The sequence below is a fragment of the Chiloscyllium plagiosum genome, chromosome 10 (assembly GCF_004010195.1).
Source record: "Chiloscyllium plagiosum isolate BGI_BamShark_2017 chromosome 10, ASM401019v2, whole genome shotgun sequence".
NCBI lineage: Eukaryota > Metazoa > Chordata > Chondrichthyes > Orectolobiformes > Hemiscylliidae > Chiloscyllium > Chiloscyllium plagiosum.
The window spans coordinates 60,059,003-60,078,606 of record NC_057719.1 but is presented as its reverse complement, the minus strand read 5'-3'; the positions used below and the strand labels follow the sequence as shown (position 1 = coordinate 60,078,606).

General features: G+C 38.7%; 1 protein-coding gene across 5 annotated transcripts in view; it reads left to right on the top strand.

Annotated features, from left to right (window-relative positions):
- The window catches only part of LOC122553698 (neuronal PAS domain-containing protein 3), a 1,311,564-nt gene extending 1,293,915 nt beyond the window's left edge, over positions 1-17,649 (top strand). For all 5 annotated transcript variants that reach the window (XM_043697886.1, XM_043697885.1, XM_043697888.1 and 2 more), the window contains 2 exons: positions 7,543-7,658; positions 14,002-17,649. In XM_043697886.1, coding sequence (XP_043553821.1) covers positions 7,543-7,658; positions 14,002-15,311 — 1,426 coding nt within the window. In that variant the 3' untranslated portion in view covers positions 15,312-17,649. The remainder of the gene's footprint in view (positions 1-7,542; positions 7,659-14,001) is intronic.
- The last annotated feature ends 1,955 nt before the right edge of the window (positions 17,650-19,604 follow it).

Below are 19,604 nucleotides of genomic sequence, written 5' to 3'. Positions count from 1 at the left end.
TCCCTCTCTCTCTCTCACATTCTCTCTCATTCCCAGAGTCAAAAGCTTTACTTTTACCTGTGAGCCTGGAGTCACCTGTAGACTAGGTCAGGTAAGGATGGTAGATTTGCTTCACTTAAGAGCATTATTTAGTGAATGACTTGGGTTTTCACAGCAATTGTCTATGGTACCATTACTGAGATCAGCTATTCATAAGGGGAGTGGGACAGGTGTCCTCAAACGCTCATTCCTCACTGTGAAGGATCCAGATTGAAACAATGCTGCCACAAGCAATCAAAGTTTACCATGGAAATCTGAAATATAAACAGTCCTGGAAAATAACTCAGTAGGTCTCGCAGCATTTATAGAGAAGAACTTGCTCTTTTTTTCCCATTTCTTTGCTTTGATTCCTCGCACTGTTGCTTAACTTGCTAATATTACAGTCTAGACTCTCATTTGAGAAATTAAGCTGATCCAAAGATTCTTAAAGACTGCCAGGTTAGACAAAGTAACTGGATAAGTGACTGTTTTCTGAGAAGGATAGAAAATTAACCAAAAGATAGTGAATGCTGCATGAAGTGTCCTTCAGAACATATTAATGGAAATAGAATCAAACATGCAACCTCAAGATACAATCGCAAATGGTTCAGGATTAGCACTCTCTAAATAACTGTCATTTGTTGCTGTGTGCTTCATGATCCACTTAATTTAAATGAATTAACCAGACTGGATTTAATGCAGCCTGCCTCAGTGGAAACCCCAATGAACAGGCCCACTTAATCACAGGAGAAGCCACATGTTCAATTCCTGGTAGCAGGAAAACTTGCCATGATTAAATTGGAGGCAGGAATGGGTCCATGGGGGACGTGTTGCTACTTGTCGTCGACTGTCAATTAGGCTCATTACTGAGTCAACTGACACTAATGATCTCTGAGTACACCACAATTTTGCAGTGATTCAGAGATCACATGAGAATGGCAAAGCTATTGTAACCCCCTGAAAGTCTCCAAATAGCTCTGAGGGATTGAATGGGGGATTTCCACCTCAGACAATCCTGAATCTTGGGGAAGGGTCACACTGCTAAGCACTTAGTTCAGTCATGTCCCCTCCTCAGAAATGATGTATGTTCTCTGAGCAATGGGCTGAATCTGGATCTATTACATTGAATTTCATTCCCTACCACAAATATTATGAAACTAGTAGAAGTGAAAAAGCAATTACATTTAAATTTGAAGATATTTAAGAACTGATTTAATTCAGAAAGAATGAATAAAGACTTGGCATTTATATTTTCTCTTTCATGAAGACAGGACCTCCACTCATCCTGCAGCCAATGAATTACTTTTGAAATGTATTGTAATTTATTAGTAACAATTTTGGGAATACTGTACATCACAACTTGATCTTAACCTTGAGGTGACCATGAACTAAAACAGAGAAGTCTTCCTGGATTACAGTGTTTAAAATGGTTTATGTGTAATTTGTGAGAAGATAGTAAAGGGAGTACAAATTCAAAACAGGTTCCAGCAAGAGGGAAAACACATACATCTGCAGTGATGGATTGATTTTGTTCTGACAGCCACCATTCCCATATGGATAAGAGAAAGAACTTGTTTCAGATTATTTGAAAATGTTTGTATGGAGGTTTTATATATTACTCTAGAAACTAAACTGAGAATGTTAACAGAGTGCACAATTACTTTGAAGCATTATTGTTTCAATGGTGTATCAAGCCTTATATGAACAGAATTTGAATAAACAGGAACCACTAATCATATTGATTAAATGCTGTTGATAAAGGTGTATTTTTGTCATATTGTTTTATCAAAGACCCATCCTTTATTTTCATCATAACAATATCACATACAAACTGAGATATATGGGGCTGAATGTTACCATATTTTGATAAAGTATCAAAGGATTAATTTCCTCAAATTTCATGGATTGTCAGTGATTTATCTCACACTATCCTCCCGCGCCCTTCTAATTTCCTAGCACTCTCCTATTGCACCCGTCTTGACCGGTACAAGCCAATTATCCGACCTGCCAAGCCCATAAGTTCACACCAACACCCAGCTGTCCAGGATATACAGTCATTCCTGACACTGGTGCCATCTTGGAACCTGAAACATGCATCTGGCCAACCATTGTAATCTGGAGCTACCCCTCACTATCAATGTAGTGGCCTCAATCAAAGCTTCTCACTGCATAGAGATGACATAGCTGACACCTACTTCCACATACAACTGCATGTTCCTACACCAATTGCTGTTTAAGACTAGGTTTACAGCTTATCTGTCTTTACCAACAGCCAAATGTTGCATCCCACTATAAATTACTGCCACTCTTCCCTCAAAGTCCACAGTAGTTCAGCATCTTATTATTCAATGTGGGATCATCATATCCATGGAAGAATTCAGTAATCTCAACAAATTCATTTCTCTTTATAAACACTCAAAGTGATCAGATATCAAACAGGCTGAAGCTGCATTTGCTTCTCAGAACACAAACAAACATATCAAGAACCAAAAGTTTATCGTCAATTAATGACCTCTCATCTATTAGTTGTCATCTACCCAAACTGAGTGTCACCTGAGTCCTGCCAGTCCTACTGCACTCTATGATGCTCAGGGTATTATTCCTGCTGTTCATTGTCCTCGTCCTCCTCCATGAAAGTCAGTCCAGCTGCCCCCAGTTCTTCAGACTCCTTTATAACCCCTCTTTGCAAGCTCGAGTTGAGCAGAACACAGCACGCTAGGATTATTCTCCCCACTCTGTCTGGAGAACACCACAAAGTCCACCAGACTGGTAAAGCAGTGGAATCTCATCTTCAGCAAGTCTGCTACACCATGGCCTTGGTTGTAGCAAGTGCTGAATTGTATCTGCACTCAGCCTTAGTCAGGGACTTATGCAATGGAGTCATTGGTTATGGCGACTTTGGGTAACCTCCCAATAATCATCCTTGCAAGGCATCTGGACTTTCAAATGCAGTGGGAACACAATATTCTCGTCATGGCAGCTTTCAGTTGTGGTAAAGCAATCGGAAAGTGTAAGTGCTGAATGAGTAATGAATTCATCCCAGCTCCATATCATTCATGGAAGATATCACTGCATGTGGAAAAGTCTTGCAGTATTCTTACATTTCAGCTGGAGAAGAATTCAGTCCTATGGCCCTGTGCACCCCAGGAAGTCTTACATTAGCATTGTGAAGTCTGTATAGTCTGTAGGTGCCTCTTTTAAGGTCAATTGTGATTACTTCGGCTTCACAGAGCTGTATGTCTGCGATTTGCAATGACCAATGGAATAGTGTGATGATGCTGTGGCTTTAAAAGGTGGTTTTGTCCTTTTGTTTGAAGGCAGGTTGTAAGGCAGAGAGAATGAGCAGTCTACCAAAACAACTAGAGTAAACAGCTTATGAGACCTTAGATTTTTTAAAAAGTTGGAATAGATGCAGAGTCGAAAAGTGCGGCACTGGAAAAGCACAGCAGATCAGGCAGCATCCAGGCAGCAAGAGAACTGACGTCTCGGACTTAAGCCTGGATGGGTGTGGCCAGCTGTCAAAGACCAGGATTTCTACAGTTTTTTTAGTTTTTAGGTTTAGCTTTAAGCAGTTGCTACTGTGGGCTTGAAGAAGTGGAAGCAAATCTCTCGATTGCAGTCAAAAACTGCAGATTCTCTTCCTCGGCTTCTCAATTACCTGTGAGAACAGATCTGTTTTTCTGAAATTGTCTTTTTGCCAAAGAGTGTGTTTATGGGATATTACTATATTGCAACAGTTAATTAGTAATCATTACCGTATCTATTATTCTGTTAAGTTTTCCAATCGAGTTAATTTATTCTTAATTCCTTTTTCTTTGGTTGTATTTTAACTATTGCGGTTAAATAAAGTGTAGTTTGACCAATCGAACTGCATCTGGAACACAGCATGTTACTTTTGCTTTTAAATAAGAAAAAGTTAGGGTCTGGGCTGCCTTCTTAAAGTATTTTGAGGGGATCTGGTCTGGTCCATAACAGTGGCCAACTTCACTTATAACCAGCCATTTGCACCCTACACAGGTCTACACTGCATCTCACATGCACAGTGATGTGATGTAATTATTTCATCCTGTACACTGCAGAATTGACACAATATACAGTTGAAAGGCTTTTTTTGGTCAGAAGTGACGCCCATGTTTTTCATCAGCAGACACTGACTCCATCTACTCCAGAGGTGGCCATGGCCATCTTCCATTTGTAGGTCATGTTGAATAATGGAAGGCAACATGGAATGCATTTGATACTGAAAGTTCCAACTTCAGTTTTGTTGTCAGATGTCTCCATTGAACCTAATGTTTGATTACCTTAAATCTACCATGACCTTCATTCTGCTGACCCCTAGGACTGACCATGTTCCACTCCCCTGACCAACTTGGATGGACAGATGATGATTGACCAGACTTTGACTGATACCTCTGCAAAACCCTAAGTGATAACCCACCATTCCCTGACTGGTTGCAGTGGACCAGTAGGACTGTCCATGGTCCATTCCCCAGACTGTAGTGAGACAGACCCCCTGACCCAGATAGCTATACCTCAGCTCTTGGATCATGGATGCTGCCTTGATAGACTACATGGGACCCCTTTGACTGACAGCCGCCTTCCCCCCCTCCCTCCCCCCCTCCCCCCACCCCAATCCCACACCACTGACTTGTCTGACGACGACTCCCTTCGACACATGGCCATTTGGTTGATACACATGCAACATAGTTGCCAGTTAGGTTTCCAGTACATTCTGTAGGTGTGAGATTGACATTGTACTATGGTGTTTGGGAGCATGTCCACCCCATTGACGGATTTCTGCTAACCAGCCTGGCTTTGTTTCCGCAGTGAACTGCAAGACTAGACAGAAATACTGAGTGTACAAAAAGCTAAAAGGCAACATAAGGGCACCTTGAGCATCCAGATAGGCATTATGTGAGTGAGCACTGAGAGAGCAAATAAGCAATTCTGAGATGCAGCCTGGTCCAATCTGTGAGTTGAGTGTCTGTCTTGTGCACTTTGTTGCAGCAGTATTACAATGATGGTTGTCAGTGCAGTGTAATGTTCTCCATTACACCGTGGAAACATACTGTAAGTGCATCAGAGATGTGCTACAATGGGGTGGAGAGGCTGGCATGTGTCATATGCCAGTGTCTTTGGATGGGGGGTTCCCTGCGGCCACTGCTGTTGGACTGTGCCTTGAGGCATTGATGCTAGTGTTCAGGATGGAGGTCTGGAGGACTAAGCAGTGAAATAGTAGGGTGCATATTAAAGAGGCAAGATTCAGTAATAATGTGGTGGATGATGAATGATAATTCCCAATAATCAACTTCTCATTGCTTACTAATCAGGATCCTGTCCTAATCTCCAAAACATAGTGCACTTGTTGCTCTCAACATTGAGAAAGACCTTGTTTGACTTCTTTCATGATTCTGTCACATTTCTCATCAGGACCTTGGAAGATTCCATCCATGAATTTTCACGTGTTGGACATTGCAATAATATGTCTTCCAAAAAACATTTAATATATATTAAACATGTTTCTTAACTATAAGGAATGTTGGTTAAAATCAATGTGAGAATGTTAGTATCGCTTAAAAAGGAAATTTTACTGGTGACAATTTTTACTGGTTTTCACAATTTAGTGAACTACTAACCTCAACATCAAGTCTTCCCTGGTTTTGGATGAACAAAAATGCCATTCTTGCCCAATAATTGTGTTCCATTACCCCTTTACAGTCTGAACAGGAGCTCTGTCAATCAAGAGCTGATAATGTGTTGCTGGAAAAGCGCAGCAGGTCAGGCAGCATCCAAGGAGCAGGAGAATCGACATTTTGGGCATGAGCCCTTCGAAGGGCTCATGCCCAAAACATCGATTCTCTTGCTCCTTGGATGCTGCCTGACCTGCTGCACTTTTCCAGCAACACATTATCAGCTCTGATCTACAGCATTTGCAGTCCTCACTTTCTCCTCTGTCAATTAATATTCAAGATCCATCATCTAGTTTTAATACCTGAAACCTTCACAGACTAAACTTCACTAAAGCAATGTTTAAAGAAGACAGGAGCTGGCCTGTGATGGCTGATGTGGGTGCCTGGCCTGACCAATTATTGAGGAACGTCCAGGGAACCCATGTGCTATGCTTGGTTAGTTCAGCTGGCTGGACAGCAGGCTTGTAATGCAATGCAATGCCAACAGTATGGGTTCAATTCCCACACTGGCTGAGATCACCATGAAAGACTCTCCTTCTCAACCTGTCTCCTTGCCTGAGGCATGGTGATCCTGAGGTTAAACAACCACCAGTCATCCCTTTTTCTCTCTCTATAATGAGAGAGCAGCCTTTTGGTCTGGTAAGCCTATGGTGACATTAACTGTTCTTTTAGTAACTATTAACCGGAAACCTAACTGGGCCATCCATATAAATATTGTTGCTACAAAAACAGGTCAGATATTGGGAATCCTGCAGCAATTAATTCACATCCTAACTCACCAAAGTGTGTCCATCATCTACAGGGTGCAAGTCATTTGCCCTCATTGAATGTAACTCCCACAACACCAAAGAACCGACACATTCAAGACAAAGTAGCATGCTTGATTAGTACCCAATCTTCACCTTAAATAATCACTTCTTCCAATACTAATATAGTGACAGCAGCATGTACCATCTATTTATAGATGTGTGGCAGTAACTCACAAAGACTCCTTTGACTGTGCTTCCCAAATCTGTGACCTTCACCAGTTAGCAGGACAGGAATATAAGATGCATGAGAGCCCCACACCTCCAAGTTCTCCCCCACATTACACACAATCCTAACTTGGCATTATATCACCATTCCTTCACAGGAGGATCACTGGGTCAAAATCCAAAAACTCCGTTCCTAACAGCACTGGGGTCTGCCTATACCACAAGGAGTGCCACAATTCAAGAAGTGACTCAGTGCCATCTTCTCCGAACTAAGGACACCCACATCCCATGGTAGATTTTGAAAAATTTTGTCCTGAGGATTGGATGGCACAGGTTCCAGATAATGCAATGTGACAAACCAGAGTTGTTCTCTGATTACAATTAGTTGCCTGTGTATCAGCCACAATTGACAATAGAGCTTTGCATTACTTCCAGAATGATATCATTGTTCCCCAAGTAAAACAACAAGATAAGCCATGAACTAGCTTCAAAGGCAAGACGTGTATGCTTTATTGTGTGAACCAAAGCAGTTTGATGGAGTTTTTGATTTTGAAATTACAACAGAATGTAACAAAAGAATTGTGATGAAGTGAACGCATGACTGAAGCTTTTCATTCAAAATCTGACATCAGGTGAAAATGATAGTAAAAAAAGTGGCAATCTTAACTGATGATAAAAGGGACTCCAACAATAATATTCATTGATTCAATTCAGTGAAGGATGTCTGGAAATGTTTTAATGCTTGAAAGTATGAATTTTAGTTTGCTCTTTTCAATATGAAAGAATACCAAACATTAGATTTTTAATGAATATTTAACCATGTATACATGCAGAACCTAACATAAGTGTTATTTTCCTAGTGATTTTGAGTATAAGGATGTCCCAATGGATATTGCACAGCTTCCTAATCTTCCTGAGAAAACCTCTGAATCTTCCGAGACTTCTGATTCTGAATCTGATTCAAAAGAAAACTCAGGTATTAGTAGTAAATATTAAATCCAGCACCAGCAGCCTGGTACCAAAGTCTGTACATTTCTATGTATTTATGTTATTTGTGTTATTTCTATGGAAAATGACAGATGCTTCAAAACAGGTTAATGACTGCCTATTACAAAACATGTAAATGCAAGTCAATAGGTAATGCTATCTCTGTTTACCAGAAGCATACATTTGAGTATCCTACTACATAAAGCATCCCCAAGGATGTATCATAACATTGACAGGAATAGATTAAGAATTAATAGGTTAGTGTTGCATGTATGACACATCATTTGTACTTGTGAAGATTCCAGCTACCTACAAGTGTCTATCACTATTAATTTTGTTGTTAGCACATCAGTTTTATTATTTTTAAATGAGAAAAATTCATACTTTCAGTTTTCAATGCTTGCCCCACGCCATGTGTAATTCTACAGTGCAATGGCCAGCATACCAACTGAAGAACTTCACAAAGCATTGGATTGCAAAACATTGAAAGAAGCCCCTAGATAGATAACAGTGTTACACACACTTAATTCAGCATGACTGTGAATTTGTATTGCAGCAATATCCAGCACTTTACACTACGCTAGCACAGGAGCAGGAATTTTGTAGCATCATTGGCGAAATCATCTTACCACTGGTAACACCAAAACTCTGTTTGATAAAGTTTGATGGAAAATCGTACAGTTTTAATTTAAATGTTTAAAGTTTAACAACTTTATAGATCCATACTATTGTTTTCTGAAGCAGTGATAGGCAGCAGTCAACAGTAATACTGTCATCAAATCCATCATTTTGTGGATGACTACATGTGGACTCCTCTGTCAGCCAGCTCCAGCAGCTGGTAGTAGTTAACATTTGTGACTAAAACAAATCTTTTCCTGATATTGGGGATATTAAATCAACTAATTCACAAATTCAATTAACTGCACATACCTAAGAGCTGTGTATGCATTTATTTTGGAGTTATTCTTTTGACATGTGTCTCCCCAGTTCTTGCCCTGTTTTAAAAAATTCTCAAGGTCAGGTTCGTAGGAGAGTAGTCTGACACAGAACAAACGACCAAGAGGCGAGTCTGCTAGAATATGCTTCAGCTTTTTATTCCCCGCAGCGTCGCCACAACCAGGTCTCATACTTACAACGGGTCTGGCTTATACTCACTCTACATGTTACCGGAACTGGGAGCCGTCAGTTCTCGTAGAGCGGTTGCCAACAACCCACGCTCGGCGGTTAAACGTAACCCCGGAGCAGACTCCCGGGTCTGGCGACTTTTCCAGCTGATATACTCTTTTCCAGATATAAACATTCATGTGAACAGCAGAGCAAGGCTAAAAAACACATTCCATTCTGGTTACATACAGATAAGAAGATTCACACGGGGAGGTGTGTAATAAGATTCACACGGGACTAAGCAACACCTCCATTCCGGTTAGATTCACACATGTATTGGGACATAATTTTTAACCGTTTCACCACATTCCACTGCTTGGCCCAATACATGTGTTACATTATGATTCACACATGTATTGGGACATAATTTTACACCACATGCCCGTAAACTGCAAATTTCAAATCCATTCTGCACTAAAAATAGGCCAGAGTAGTAGGAAGGGATTTACTACGATCACTGAAGCACTTTCGGTAAATACAGTTCAGTAACATTAAAGCAACTTCAGAAGAGCTGCACTGTAGAATTCACAAAAGAGACATGCAGGCATTGTAATAGTGGAACTCACTCCAATAAGTATTAAGGCTAAAGCAGGAAATTAACCAAACAAAACTGTTCTGGCTGGCTTCCCACTTATCACTATCACTTCAAAGATTTTCCACTGGAAATTATGTTAGATGTTCAATATGCATGGAAAAGGATCAAAATAAGGTCAGTTCTTGTGCTCTTTAGAAACAACACTTAAAATGGTGGCATTGTAACTGCATTTCAGCCAACAAATCTTATAAAAATTCATGCTGTAGCATCCCCAATTCGTCAATCACATTACAATGAATTTGTGTTAACAAAACGCACGTTTTCACAGAATGACCTGTATTCAAAATAGCTGCAAATGATAAGGTCAGATCATATAATTTTCTCACATTACCACAATAATGAGGTTGAATGTTAGTGATGCTTGCATGTTACTGGCATGTTGCTAGTGGTGGGCTAGTAGAAGATGCCTTAAATTTTAAAGAAACCTCCTCTAGGAGCAGAATTGAACATGGGACTGAATGCACCATTTTACCTATGTGTTCATTTGAGCACTTTAGTGTCGTGAAAATATTGGGAACCTGATATTAGGATAAATGTCACAGCCCAGTTATTTCTCCCACTGATTTGAAGGTTTTAGCCACTATTCCAAGATCACTAGATATCTTCATTTATTTGCAAAGCAATACAATGTCATAGCTATCAGAAACTTTATTGTTTAGTTACATAGGATTGCACAGAATTTATTGCATAAAGACTGGCAATTTGGCCCAAAGCCTGTCATGATTTCATGCATTTCACAAACCATCTCCCATCTTGCTTCATCTAACCCTGTCAAAATATCTTTCTATTCCTTTATCCCTCATATATCTGTATAATTTACCTCCGTAAATGCATCTGTGTTACTATTTGCATTCCACAGTTTATTTCCATTATCATGACACACTGAGTGAAGTTTCTCTTCAATTCCTCATTGGATTTATTAACATACTTATATATGTATGGCCTGTTCCTAGTTATCAACTAATTTCAGCAGATTTCTAGAAAATAAATTAAAATTAGGGAGTAGGATATGGAGATACTGATACATTATTTTACATAAAAACACGTTTTTGAAAGCTTTGAACCAGAATTTTTGTTTTCTCAGTTATTGGGGAATTTTGTGCAGCTAAGAAGCAATAGAATTAAAAGGAAAATAAAAAACCACAAAGAAAATTCAAATAGGTCTCTTGGACTGAGAAAAAAGTTGATTTAAAACTAAAACTTTCACAACAACACCTTGCTGCAGTGTTGCATGTAAAAATAATATTATGTCTTGTGAATGAATAGTTTACCATGGATCTTGCAACTGCAAAGATGATTGACATTGATGAATATAAAAAAATAGAACTAGTGTTTTGCAATTGCTATTCTATGTCAAGCTGAGTAGCGAGCATTTTGGTAACAGATGAAAGCTCCTCCTATCCATAAGACCGTGAGAAATAGGAACTGGATTAGTTCATTCGGCCCCTTGAACCTGTTTCACCATTCAACATTCCTCACATCCACTTTCCTGCCCTTTCCCCATAACTCTTGATTCCCCCACTGATTAAGAATCTCTGTATCTCAGCCTTAAAAATACACAAAGACTCTCTGTGGCAAGGAGTTCCTAAGATTCTCAACCCTCCTCAGCTCAGTCTTAAATTGGCACCCTTTTATTCTGAGACTATGTCTTTTGATCTAGAATCTCCCATGGGCGAGTATCCTCTCAGCATAAACTGTGTCAAATCTCTTGGAAATCCTGTATGTTTCAATGAGTTTCAACTCTCGTTCTTCTAAATACTAATAAGTAGTCCCAATCTGTTTTAGCCTTTGCTCATAAAATAATCCCTCCATACAGGGAGTCATTCTAATGAACCTCTGATCTGCCTCCAATGAAATAATTGCTTTCCTTAAATAAGGGGACCAAAACTGCTCACAGTACTCCAGATGAAGTCTTACCAGCACCTTGTACTATTGCATTATGACATCCCTACTGTTGTACTCCAACCCGCTTGAAATAGGGGTCAACGTTCCATTAGCCTTCCTGATTACCTGCTTAACCTGTGTGGTAGCTTCTTGTGTTTTGTAGATAAGTACTCCCAAGCTCCTTTGTGTTGCAGATTTCTGTAAGTTTTCTCCATTTAAATAATAATCTATTGTTTTGTTCTCCTTTCCAAAATTAGCAATTTAACATTTTCTCACAATATACTCCATCTGTCAACTTTTTGTCCAGTTATTTAACCTATAGATATTTGTCTGTAAAATGTTTGAATCCCTCTCACAGCCTGCCTTTCCACCTATTTTAGTGTTGTCTGCAATTTTAGCTACAGTGCATCCACTTCCTTCTTCTAAGATATTAATATATTATTGTAAACTGTTGTGGTCCCAGCAGTGATCCGTGCGGAACCTACTGGTCATGAGTTACCAACCTAAGGGAGAACCCCTTAAACCCATTTGCTGTTTCCTGGCCATGAGCCAATTCTCTCTTCATGCCAATTTACTCCCTGTTAGCTTTTATAACAACTCAACCTTCAGTTTTCCCTTATCTCCATACTCTATATAACAACATATAATTGTTACAATTTGCATTCTTGGCTGTAAATTCTCACAAGAATGAAAGCAAATCTGATCATTCCTACAATATTGGCTACACTTCCCATCATGCCTTGAGAAAGTGTTCACAGATACATTTATCTATTATAAACTATTAGTATGCATTTAAATATCAATCTTCATGATTGTCTCACCAGACGTTCCACCTTCCTACCACAGTCCAAAGATGTGCAGGTTAGGTGAATTGGTCATGTGAAATTGTTCATAATATTCAGCGATGTTTAGGTTAGGTGCATTAGTCAGGGGTAAGTGTAGAGTAATAGGGTAGGGGAATGGGTCAGGACGGGTTACTCTTCAGCGGGTTGGTGTGGACTTGTTGGACTGAAGGGCCTGTTTCCACACTGTAGGAATTCTATGATTCTGAAGACAGAAACAGAGAGCAGCAATTCATTGACCTGTTCACTCATCTGTTACTGGGAAATACCAGAATTAATTATTCAGGAGATAATAACTGGACATTTGTAAAGTCACAATATTTTCGTGCATTTTGTGAAAACAAAATCATATCTGAAAATTGTAGGAGAGTTATTTGATCAAGGGAGGGAGAATAAAGGGTATGCGAGATGCAGTACATGTGAATTTCAAAAAAACATTAGATAAGGTGTCATATATGAAAATGCTGCACAAGATGAGAGTTCAAGGTTTCAAGGTAATATTATTTGAGTAGTTAGAGGATTGACTTACTAACAGTAAGGGAGTTGAGACAAATAGATTATTTTCAGGTTGGCAAACTACAACTGCACAAGTGTCACAGGGATCAGTGTGGGGACCTCACCAACTTACAATGTATAATAGTGACTTGGAGGAAGGAGCTGACTCTTGTTACTAACTCTACAAAGAAAGATAAGTAAGCAAGTTAAGAGGAGGATACAAAAAGTCTTCAAAGGGATATAGATAGGTTAATTGAATGGGAACAAAATTGCAAATAATGTGGAATAATATGAAGTTCTCGTTGGTAGGGAGGTTAGAAAATTAGATTATTATTTAAGTAGAGAAACACAGCAGAATGATGTAGTATACAAGGCTGTTATGAATTCACATTTACAGCAAATTTGTGGGAATACAATGCTAAAACCTAAATCTACACAACTAATCTTTGCTAATAAGGCATGCTCCAACAAAATTTGAGCCACTGAAACTATTTATTAAAAGATTCCCTGAATCTTTTTTGTGGCATTTCTATATCCTTTATTTTTGGCTGGTTAGAATGCTCATCATCTGGTGCAAATAGTGTGGATAATTCAAAAAGGTTTCCTCCTGGGCACCTAATACAACCCTGGGCAAAATAATAACTGGAGCAACAAAATGATGAGTAGAACATTCTAACTTAAGGGCCACAGCAGCTCCATTCCCTTCCCCAACATCAGTGGTCTAAGTGTGTTGGTCCTTATCATCTATTTGTGGTTACTATATGTTGTCGTTGATCTTAATTCAGCAACTGAGATGTCGAGCATCACGAGAGTGCTCTCGAATTTATTCATTCCATCCTGGATAAAACACTAGCATTCTTCATCAAATTCATTCATCTTTCCAATGTTTCCAGTTTCTAATTGAATTTAGGATCTATGAGTCAGACTTTCAAACTGAATCTGAACACAAATCATAAAACAACCCTGTAGCATGTGTAGTGTCACTTTTCTTCTGAAGCTGCTGAAAAATGAGTCTTGAAAAGGATCAAAGGAAACTTGTCCCTGTTCTTTAAAAGCTGAACTGCATTTCAATAGAATGTTTTGGATTTACAAATAGAGACCTGATCATCTTAAATTATTTATCCCTATTTTGTTAACAAAACTTACTTTTCTCCAAGTCTATTTACTAAATTACATATGTCCTGCTAATAAAGGATGTAAGCAAGTATAAAACTCAGGCATTTTATGAGAAATTACATTATTTTCTCAGCTGATTTGCCCCTTTACTCTTTTCAGCTGAAGTGTGTAAATCATGTCTGCAGAAATTGTAGTTTCTTGTGCGACTGATGCTTTTTTTTCTCCATCTCCTCCAGATGACAATGAGAATTCCAAGTCAGATGAGAAGGGCAACCAGTCTGAAAACAGTGATGATCCAGAGCCAGACAGAAAGAAGCAGTCTGGGAACCACTCAGATCATGAAATGAACTGCAATGATGATGACAATAGCTCTAGCAACCAGGACAGCAGGGACAGCGATGATAGCTTTGAAAATTCAGACTTTGAGAGTCAGAAAGCAGCTGAGGACAGTTTTGGCACTTTTGGTTCTATGCAGATCAAAGTAGAACGATATGCAGGCAGCGAAACGGAGATGCAGTTGCCAAACCGTGAATCAGTGACCTCAGACAGTGCCAAGGATTCAGATAGTGCAGGAGAAGTGACCATCCAGTCTTCCAGCAAGCACCAGAAGAGAAAGAAGAGGAGAAAAAAACAAAAAGGAGGCAGTGTTACACGTAGAAGGCTGTCAAGTGCTTCGAGCCCTAGTGGACTTGACTCAAACATAGTAGACCAGCCTCAACTGCTGTCCTCACCAAACAGTGCCTCTGTGCTTAAAATTAAAACAGAAATAACAGAACCTATAAATTTTGATAATGATAGCAGTATTTGGAATTACCCTCCTAATAGAGAGATCTCAAGGAATGAATCCCCTTATAGCATGACCAAGCCCCCGAGCTCTGAGCACTTCCCCTCTCCACAGGCCAACACTAGTTTACATGTCACTATTCCAGACTCTGTTCTTACCCCACCAGGGACTGAAAATACTGCCAGTCGTAAAACTCAGTTTAGCACCTCATCCAACACTACCTTAGTTCCTGTCACAGATCCTCTGTCTCCTCCTCTGTCAACCTCCCCACGAGACAAGCATCTCAGCAGCACCAGTACCACTAGTTCTGTGCTTTACACCAGTGACCTAGAAACGCTGCAGAGGTTACAGGCTGGTAATGTGGTGCTTCCCCTAGTTCATAGGGTAACAGGAACTCTAGCTGCCACCAGCACTACTCCTCAGAGGGTCTATACTACTGGCACCATTCGGTATGCCCCAGCTGAGGTGACCTTTGCCATGCAGGGCAACTTGCTGCCTAACACTCATGCTGTCAACTTTGTTGATGTTAACAGTTCTAGTTTTGGGTTAGAGCCCAAGACACCTATGGAAATGCTTTATCACCATGTACATCGAATTAACATGTCAGGGCCATTCGGGAGCACTGTGAGTGGGGCCAGTCTGGCCCAAATGCCTGCAGGGAATGTGTTCACAACAGCAGAGGGACTCTTTTCCACACTTCCGTTTCCTGTGTATAGTAATGGTGTTCACACCACACAATCATTGGAACGTAAAGAGGATTAAACTATGACCATATACTGTGTTCAGTATTGTGTTCTGAGGCATAGACAATGTTTTCAGCTGAATTCTAGTGCTAGCACTTTGAACTTGAGCAGGTCAGCTCACACCATCAATACAACTGTTCTCATGTCTCTTTTGAACTGTGACTAATCATTCTGTAATGTAAAGAGTTATTTTTTTGCCTTCAGAAAGTTGAATTACCAGTTAATTGTAAATGTTCCTTCCAAGGTTTTCCTTTGCATCTTTGTGAAGATGCCTTTAATGTGTACATGCCTCTGCCATAAGATGCAAATGCAATGGTGAAGAGATTGTAAAATGAGAGAATTACAGATTTTAATCTATAATGATCTTGATATGATCAAGGTTGAAGGAGGTAAGTATGGAAAGATGACCCAGTTTGACTAAGTCAGACTTTAAAGGGTTTTTTTTTTCTTTTTAAAAATAGGGCATAGTATTTTGAAATTTTATGCAGAGTTTAATTCTTTTTTATGATTCAGATTTTTCTTACTTGCACATAAAGCAATTTGGGTTCTTACATAATTTGATTCTGGCCTGTGTCTAGAATGTTAAATTCTTGAAACTGTAGGAAGATGGAATCCATGTGTAGTTAATGAACCATAAGTAGACATTACTTCTGCTACCATGGTGCTACCATTATTAATCTTTGTTGTCTTCGTAAAATATGCAGCATATGGGCTGGAATTTGTGGAAGAGTGCTGTTTTGTACTAGACAAATGGATTTAGTTTCCAGTTTGTGGCTGCAATCTCCTCATTCTCTTATGACCAGAATCTGTGTTAACCTTTTCTGCAGCCATGCAAACTTTACCTCCAGACTAAAAAACACAAAGCCTCACGCCGTTTTTATAGTCGTTCTGCCTTTTTTCAAAGTGCTTTAAGGAGACTCAATAAGATTGAGTTGAGGTGAGATACTTGCATTTATTTTCAGCTATATTTTTCTCAGTATAACTGAGGCTAATCTGCAATTTAAAATAATGTTGTTTTAGACTTTTAAGAAGAATATTTGACATATTGTGTTTCATTATTCTTCTGTTTACTGAAATAGAGGAAATTCTAATTGTACTTTAGTTGTTAGTACTGAAACAGAAATTCAAGATTGAGTTTATAAGCTTGGAATAGGTACACAAATCAAAACTGCACATTAATTAATAGACTCGCAATTCTATTTTTCTGTCATCATTTTGCCAAAAAAAAACACATTCTAGTGTTTGACACTATTTGTGATTGTCAGTATAAATGCTTCTTTCACTCCATCTTTGGCAGCTGTTCATTAAGGCATCTAATAATGAGAGTGAGATAAGTAATGTGTACAATGTGTAAGTGTCCTTGACTGTCAGTCCCATTGCAAAATTTAATGTGTGTTACTATATGCAGTATATACTAAGCTAATGTGGCAATATTGTCCTTTGTCCTCACTGTGCTTTATCTCTAGTCTGCAATGGTCAATTTCATTACTGCAATCCTCGTGAACCAGTGATTCTTGGGAGGTGATGTTTTTTGTGTGATGGCCTTCCTCTGTAGTGTCACCTTATGCTGCTTCCACTGTCTGTATACCTTTTGTTTCTGCTGTTGCTTTGCTGTGTATTCTTCAGACCTCTCTCAGAGATAAAAGACTCTTAACTAGCTCATGGTTAATGGAACCATTTTCACAGAGGAATTCTGGGGATGACTTATCTTCCATCTTGCCAGACAATGCACTATATAGCAGGCTCAGATGTATGTGACAGATTGCCGCCATGGAGCCTCAGCTATAAACATTCCCAGAGTCCCTTGTGCTCTAACTGCAAACAATAGCTAAAACAGCAAAAGGAGCTGTTTTTTAAATGTTTCTGTGTTGGTGTCAAATAATTTCTGGTGATTTGAACTAACAATAATCACAGCTGCTGTCAAATCACATAGTGTTTCAAATCGCAGTATGAAAAATTCATCACCTGTGAAGGCTGTGTCTGTGTTTTTAACTATTTCTTGTACAAGTATATAAAATATTTTATGAGGAATTGGTGCCAAGTAGCTAAACAATGGGGCAAGGGGTTCTGTTAGTATCAATGTTAACAGTGTTACCAACTCTACAATACAAAACAATTAAAAGTAAATTTAAAGAGACAACTATGGTACATTTATTTTTGTGCTTCAAACTTCAAGCTAACCTTCTGAGTGCCTGGCTTATTTAAAAGAACATTTCATTGATCACAGATAATGCTGCAAACCAGAAATGTACATACTTCATTTACAACAGGATTCTTTTATACTTTTGTAGATTATTTCATCAATTCAAAGAAACATGTCATACATGGTTATGTAACTTGATTTTATCATCCTGCAAATGCCATATTCATAATAAACTTTTCTTGGATTTGTTACTATCTGGCATCATTCTTTTACACATACATCCAAACTGTTAATACATTAAAGTAATGAAGCTTTAAACATCTCATGCACATAATATCAATACTGTCATAATCAATAGCATATACTTTATGAAGATTTTATTTACCAGACTTATTGCTCTGAAGATGCTAAAAAGACAGTTAGCCAAAATCTTAGAGATTTCTTTCTGTGTGTGGTTATTCAAGTAAAAACATTATAAAATAAATATACCAATACGTGCATAACTCAAGTTAGCATGTTTTTCAAAACACTTTTGCAAAATCTATTCATTCTGATAAAAGTGGATGGTCAATCTTTACTGAGATGTTAGCATTGATCTAAATAGCTAGATTAGTCAATGAACTATAACCTTATTCAAAAAGCTAATGCAATTGAGAATTATGTGCTCTAAATTATGAAGGTTTTATGTGCTCTAAATTTATCCAGAGAGGATTAAGTTGGAACTCCTCGTGCTCTCTGGGCAGCCTGGAGTGGTTTGTGAATTAACTCGAAATTGTAATATTTTGAATGAGTCTCAAATATGTATTTTTTTCTTTTAACAATTTTAACGTATTTAGATTTGTTGGGAGACTCCAAATAAAAGATGCTGCAGCGGCAGTTAAAATGTTCTTTTTGTTCATCATCATCTATTAAATAAGTATCATGAAAGTTTTTGGGAATGACTTGATAAGCAAGTGCTCCTTCTGAAAGAACTATAGTAAAATGCTAGTCATAATCTCAAACAGAGCACTGTTATATTTGACATATTTAACTTTTAATTGCAAAGTATCATTGCTGAAGCAATGCATGTCCATATACAGCAATAACTGGTAAACATCAGGTTTGGCCTGATAAGTGGTAAGAAACATTTGAACCACACAAGATCCAGACAATGACCATCACCAATTAGACAGAATTTAACCATCGCATTAGATCTTTAATGGCATTACCATCACTGAATCCCACACTATTAACATCCTGGGGGTTACCATTGACCAGGAGCTGAACTGGACCAGCCATATAAATGCTGTGGTTGCAGGAGCAAATTAAAGGCTAGGAATTCTGTGGCAAGTAACTCACTTCCTTCTTCTTAGTGCCTGTCCATCTACAAGGGGTATAAGTCAAGAGTGTTATGGAATACTCTCCATTAGTTTGGATGACTACATCTCCACCTTCATCCTGAAGTCTTAATATTGAATACTTTCTACAAGATGCACTGGTGTAAGTCACCAAAACTGTTTCCTGACATCACCGTCTCATCATGACCACTTACTTAGAGGGACAAAGGCAATAAGTGCAAAGGAACACAACTGCACGCATGTTCATCTCCAAACCAGACATCTTCCTGATTGGGAACTTTATCAACTTTTATTCATTGTTGCTGTCTGAGTATTCTGACATCACCAACAGCTCTGGGTGTCCCATTTGCAAGGCCTGCAGCCATTCAAGGAGGCAGCTCATCACCAAGTTCTCCAGGGCAATTGGAGATTGGCAATAATGCTGGTCTAACAAGCAATGCCCACATCCCATGAACAAATTTAAAAAGTTATTCAGTTGTTTCACTCAGCTGTTGGTTGAATCAGGACACTTTAATATATAAACGTAATCAGATAGGTCTCCTTTGTGTATTTTTCTAAAGCAATAATCTCCTTTACATCAGAATATTGCCATATGCCAGTTAAAATGCATGCTAGTCCCTCTGGAAAACCAACTGGTGTGAAGAACAGCCAATTTTTGGCAAACAAGGGCTACCATGATAAATAAACTCCCTTTTTGCAAAGACATAGCGTCTTGTGTACCATAACACATTGAGATTGAAGCTCAGAACACATGGAATATGCTTGTATGTATAGTACACATTTTTAGAAAAAAAAGTTTCTAAATTTGTATATTTTTATACACTCATACAAA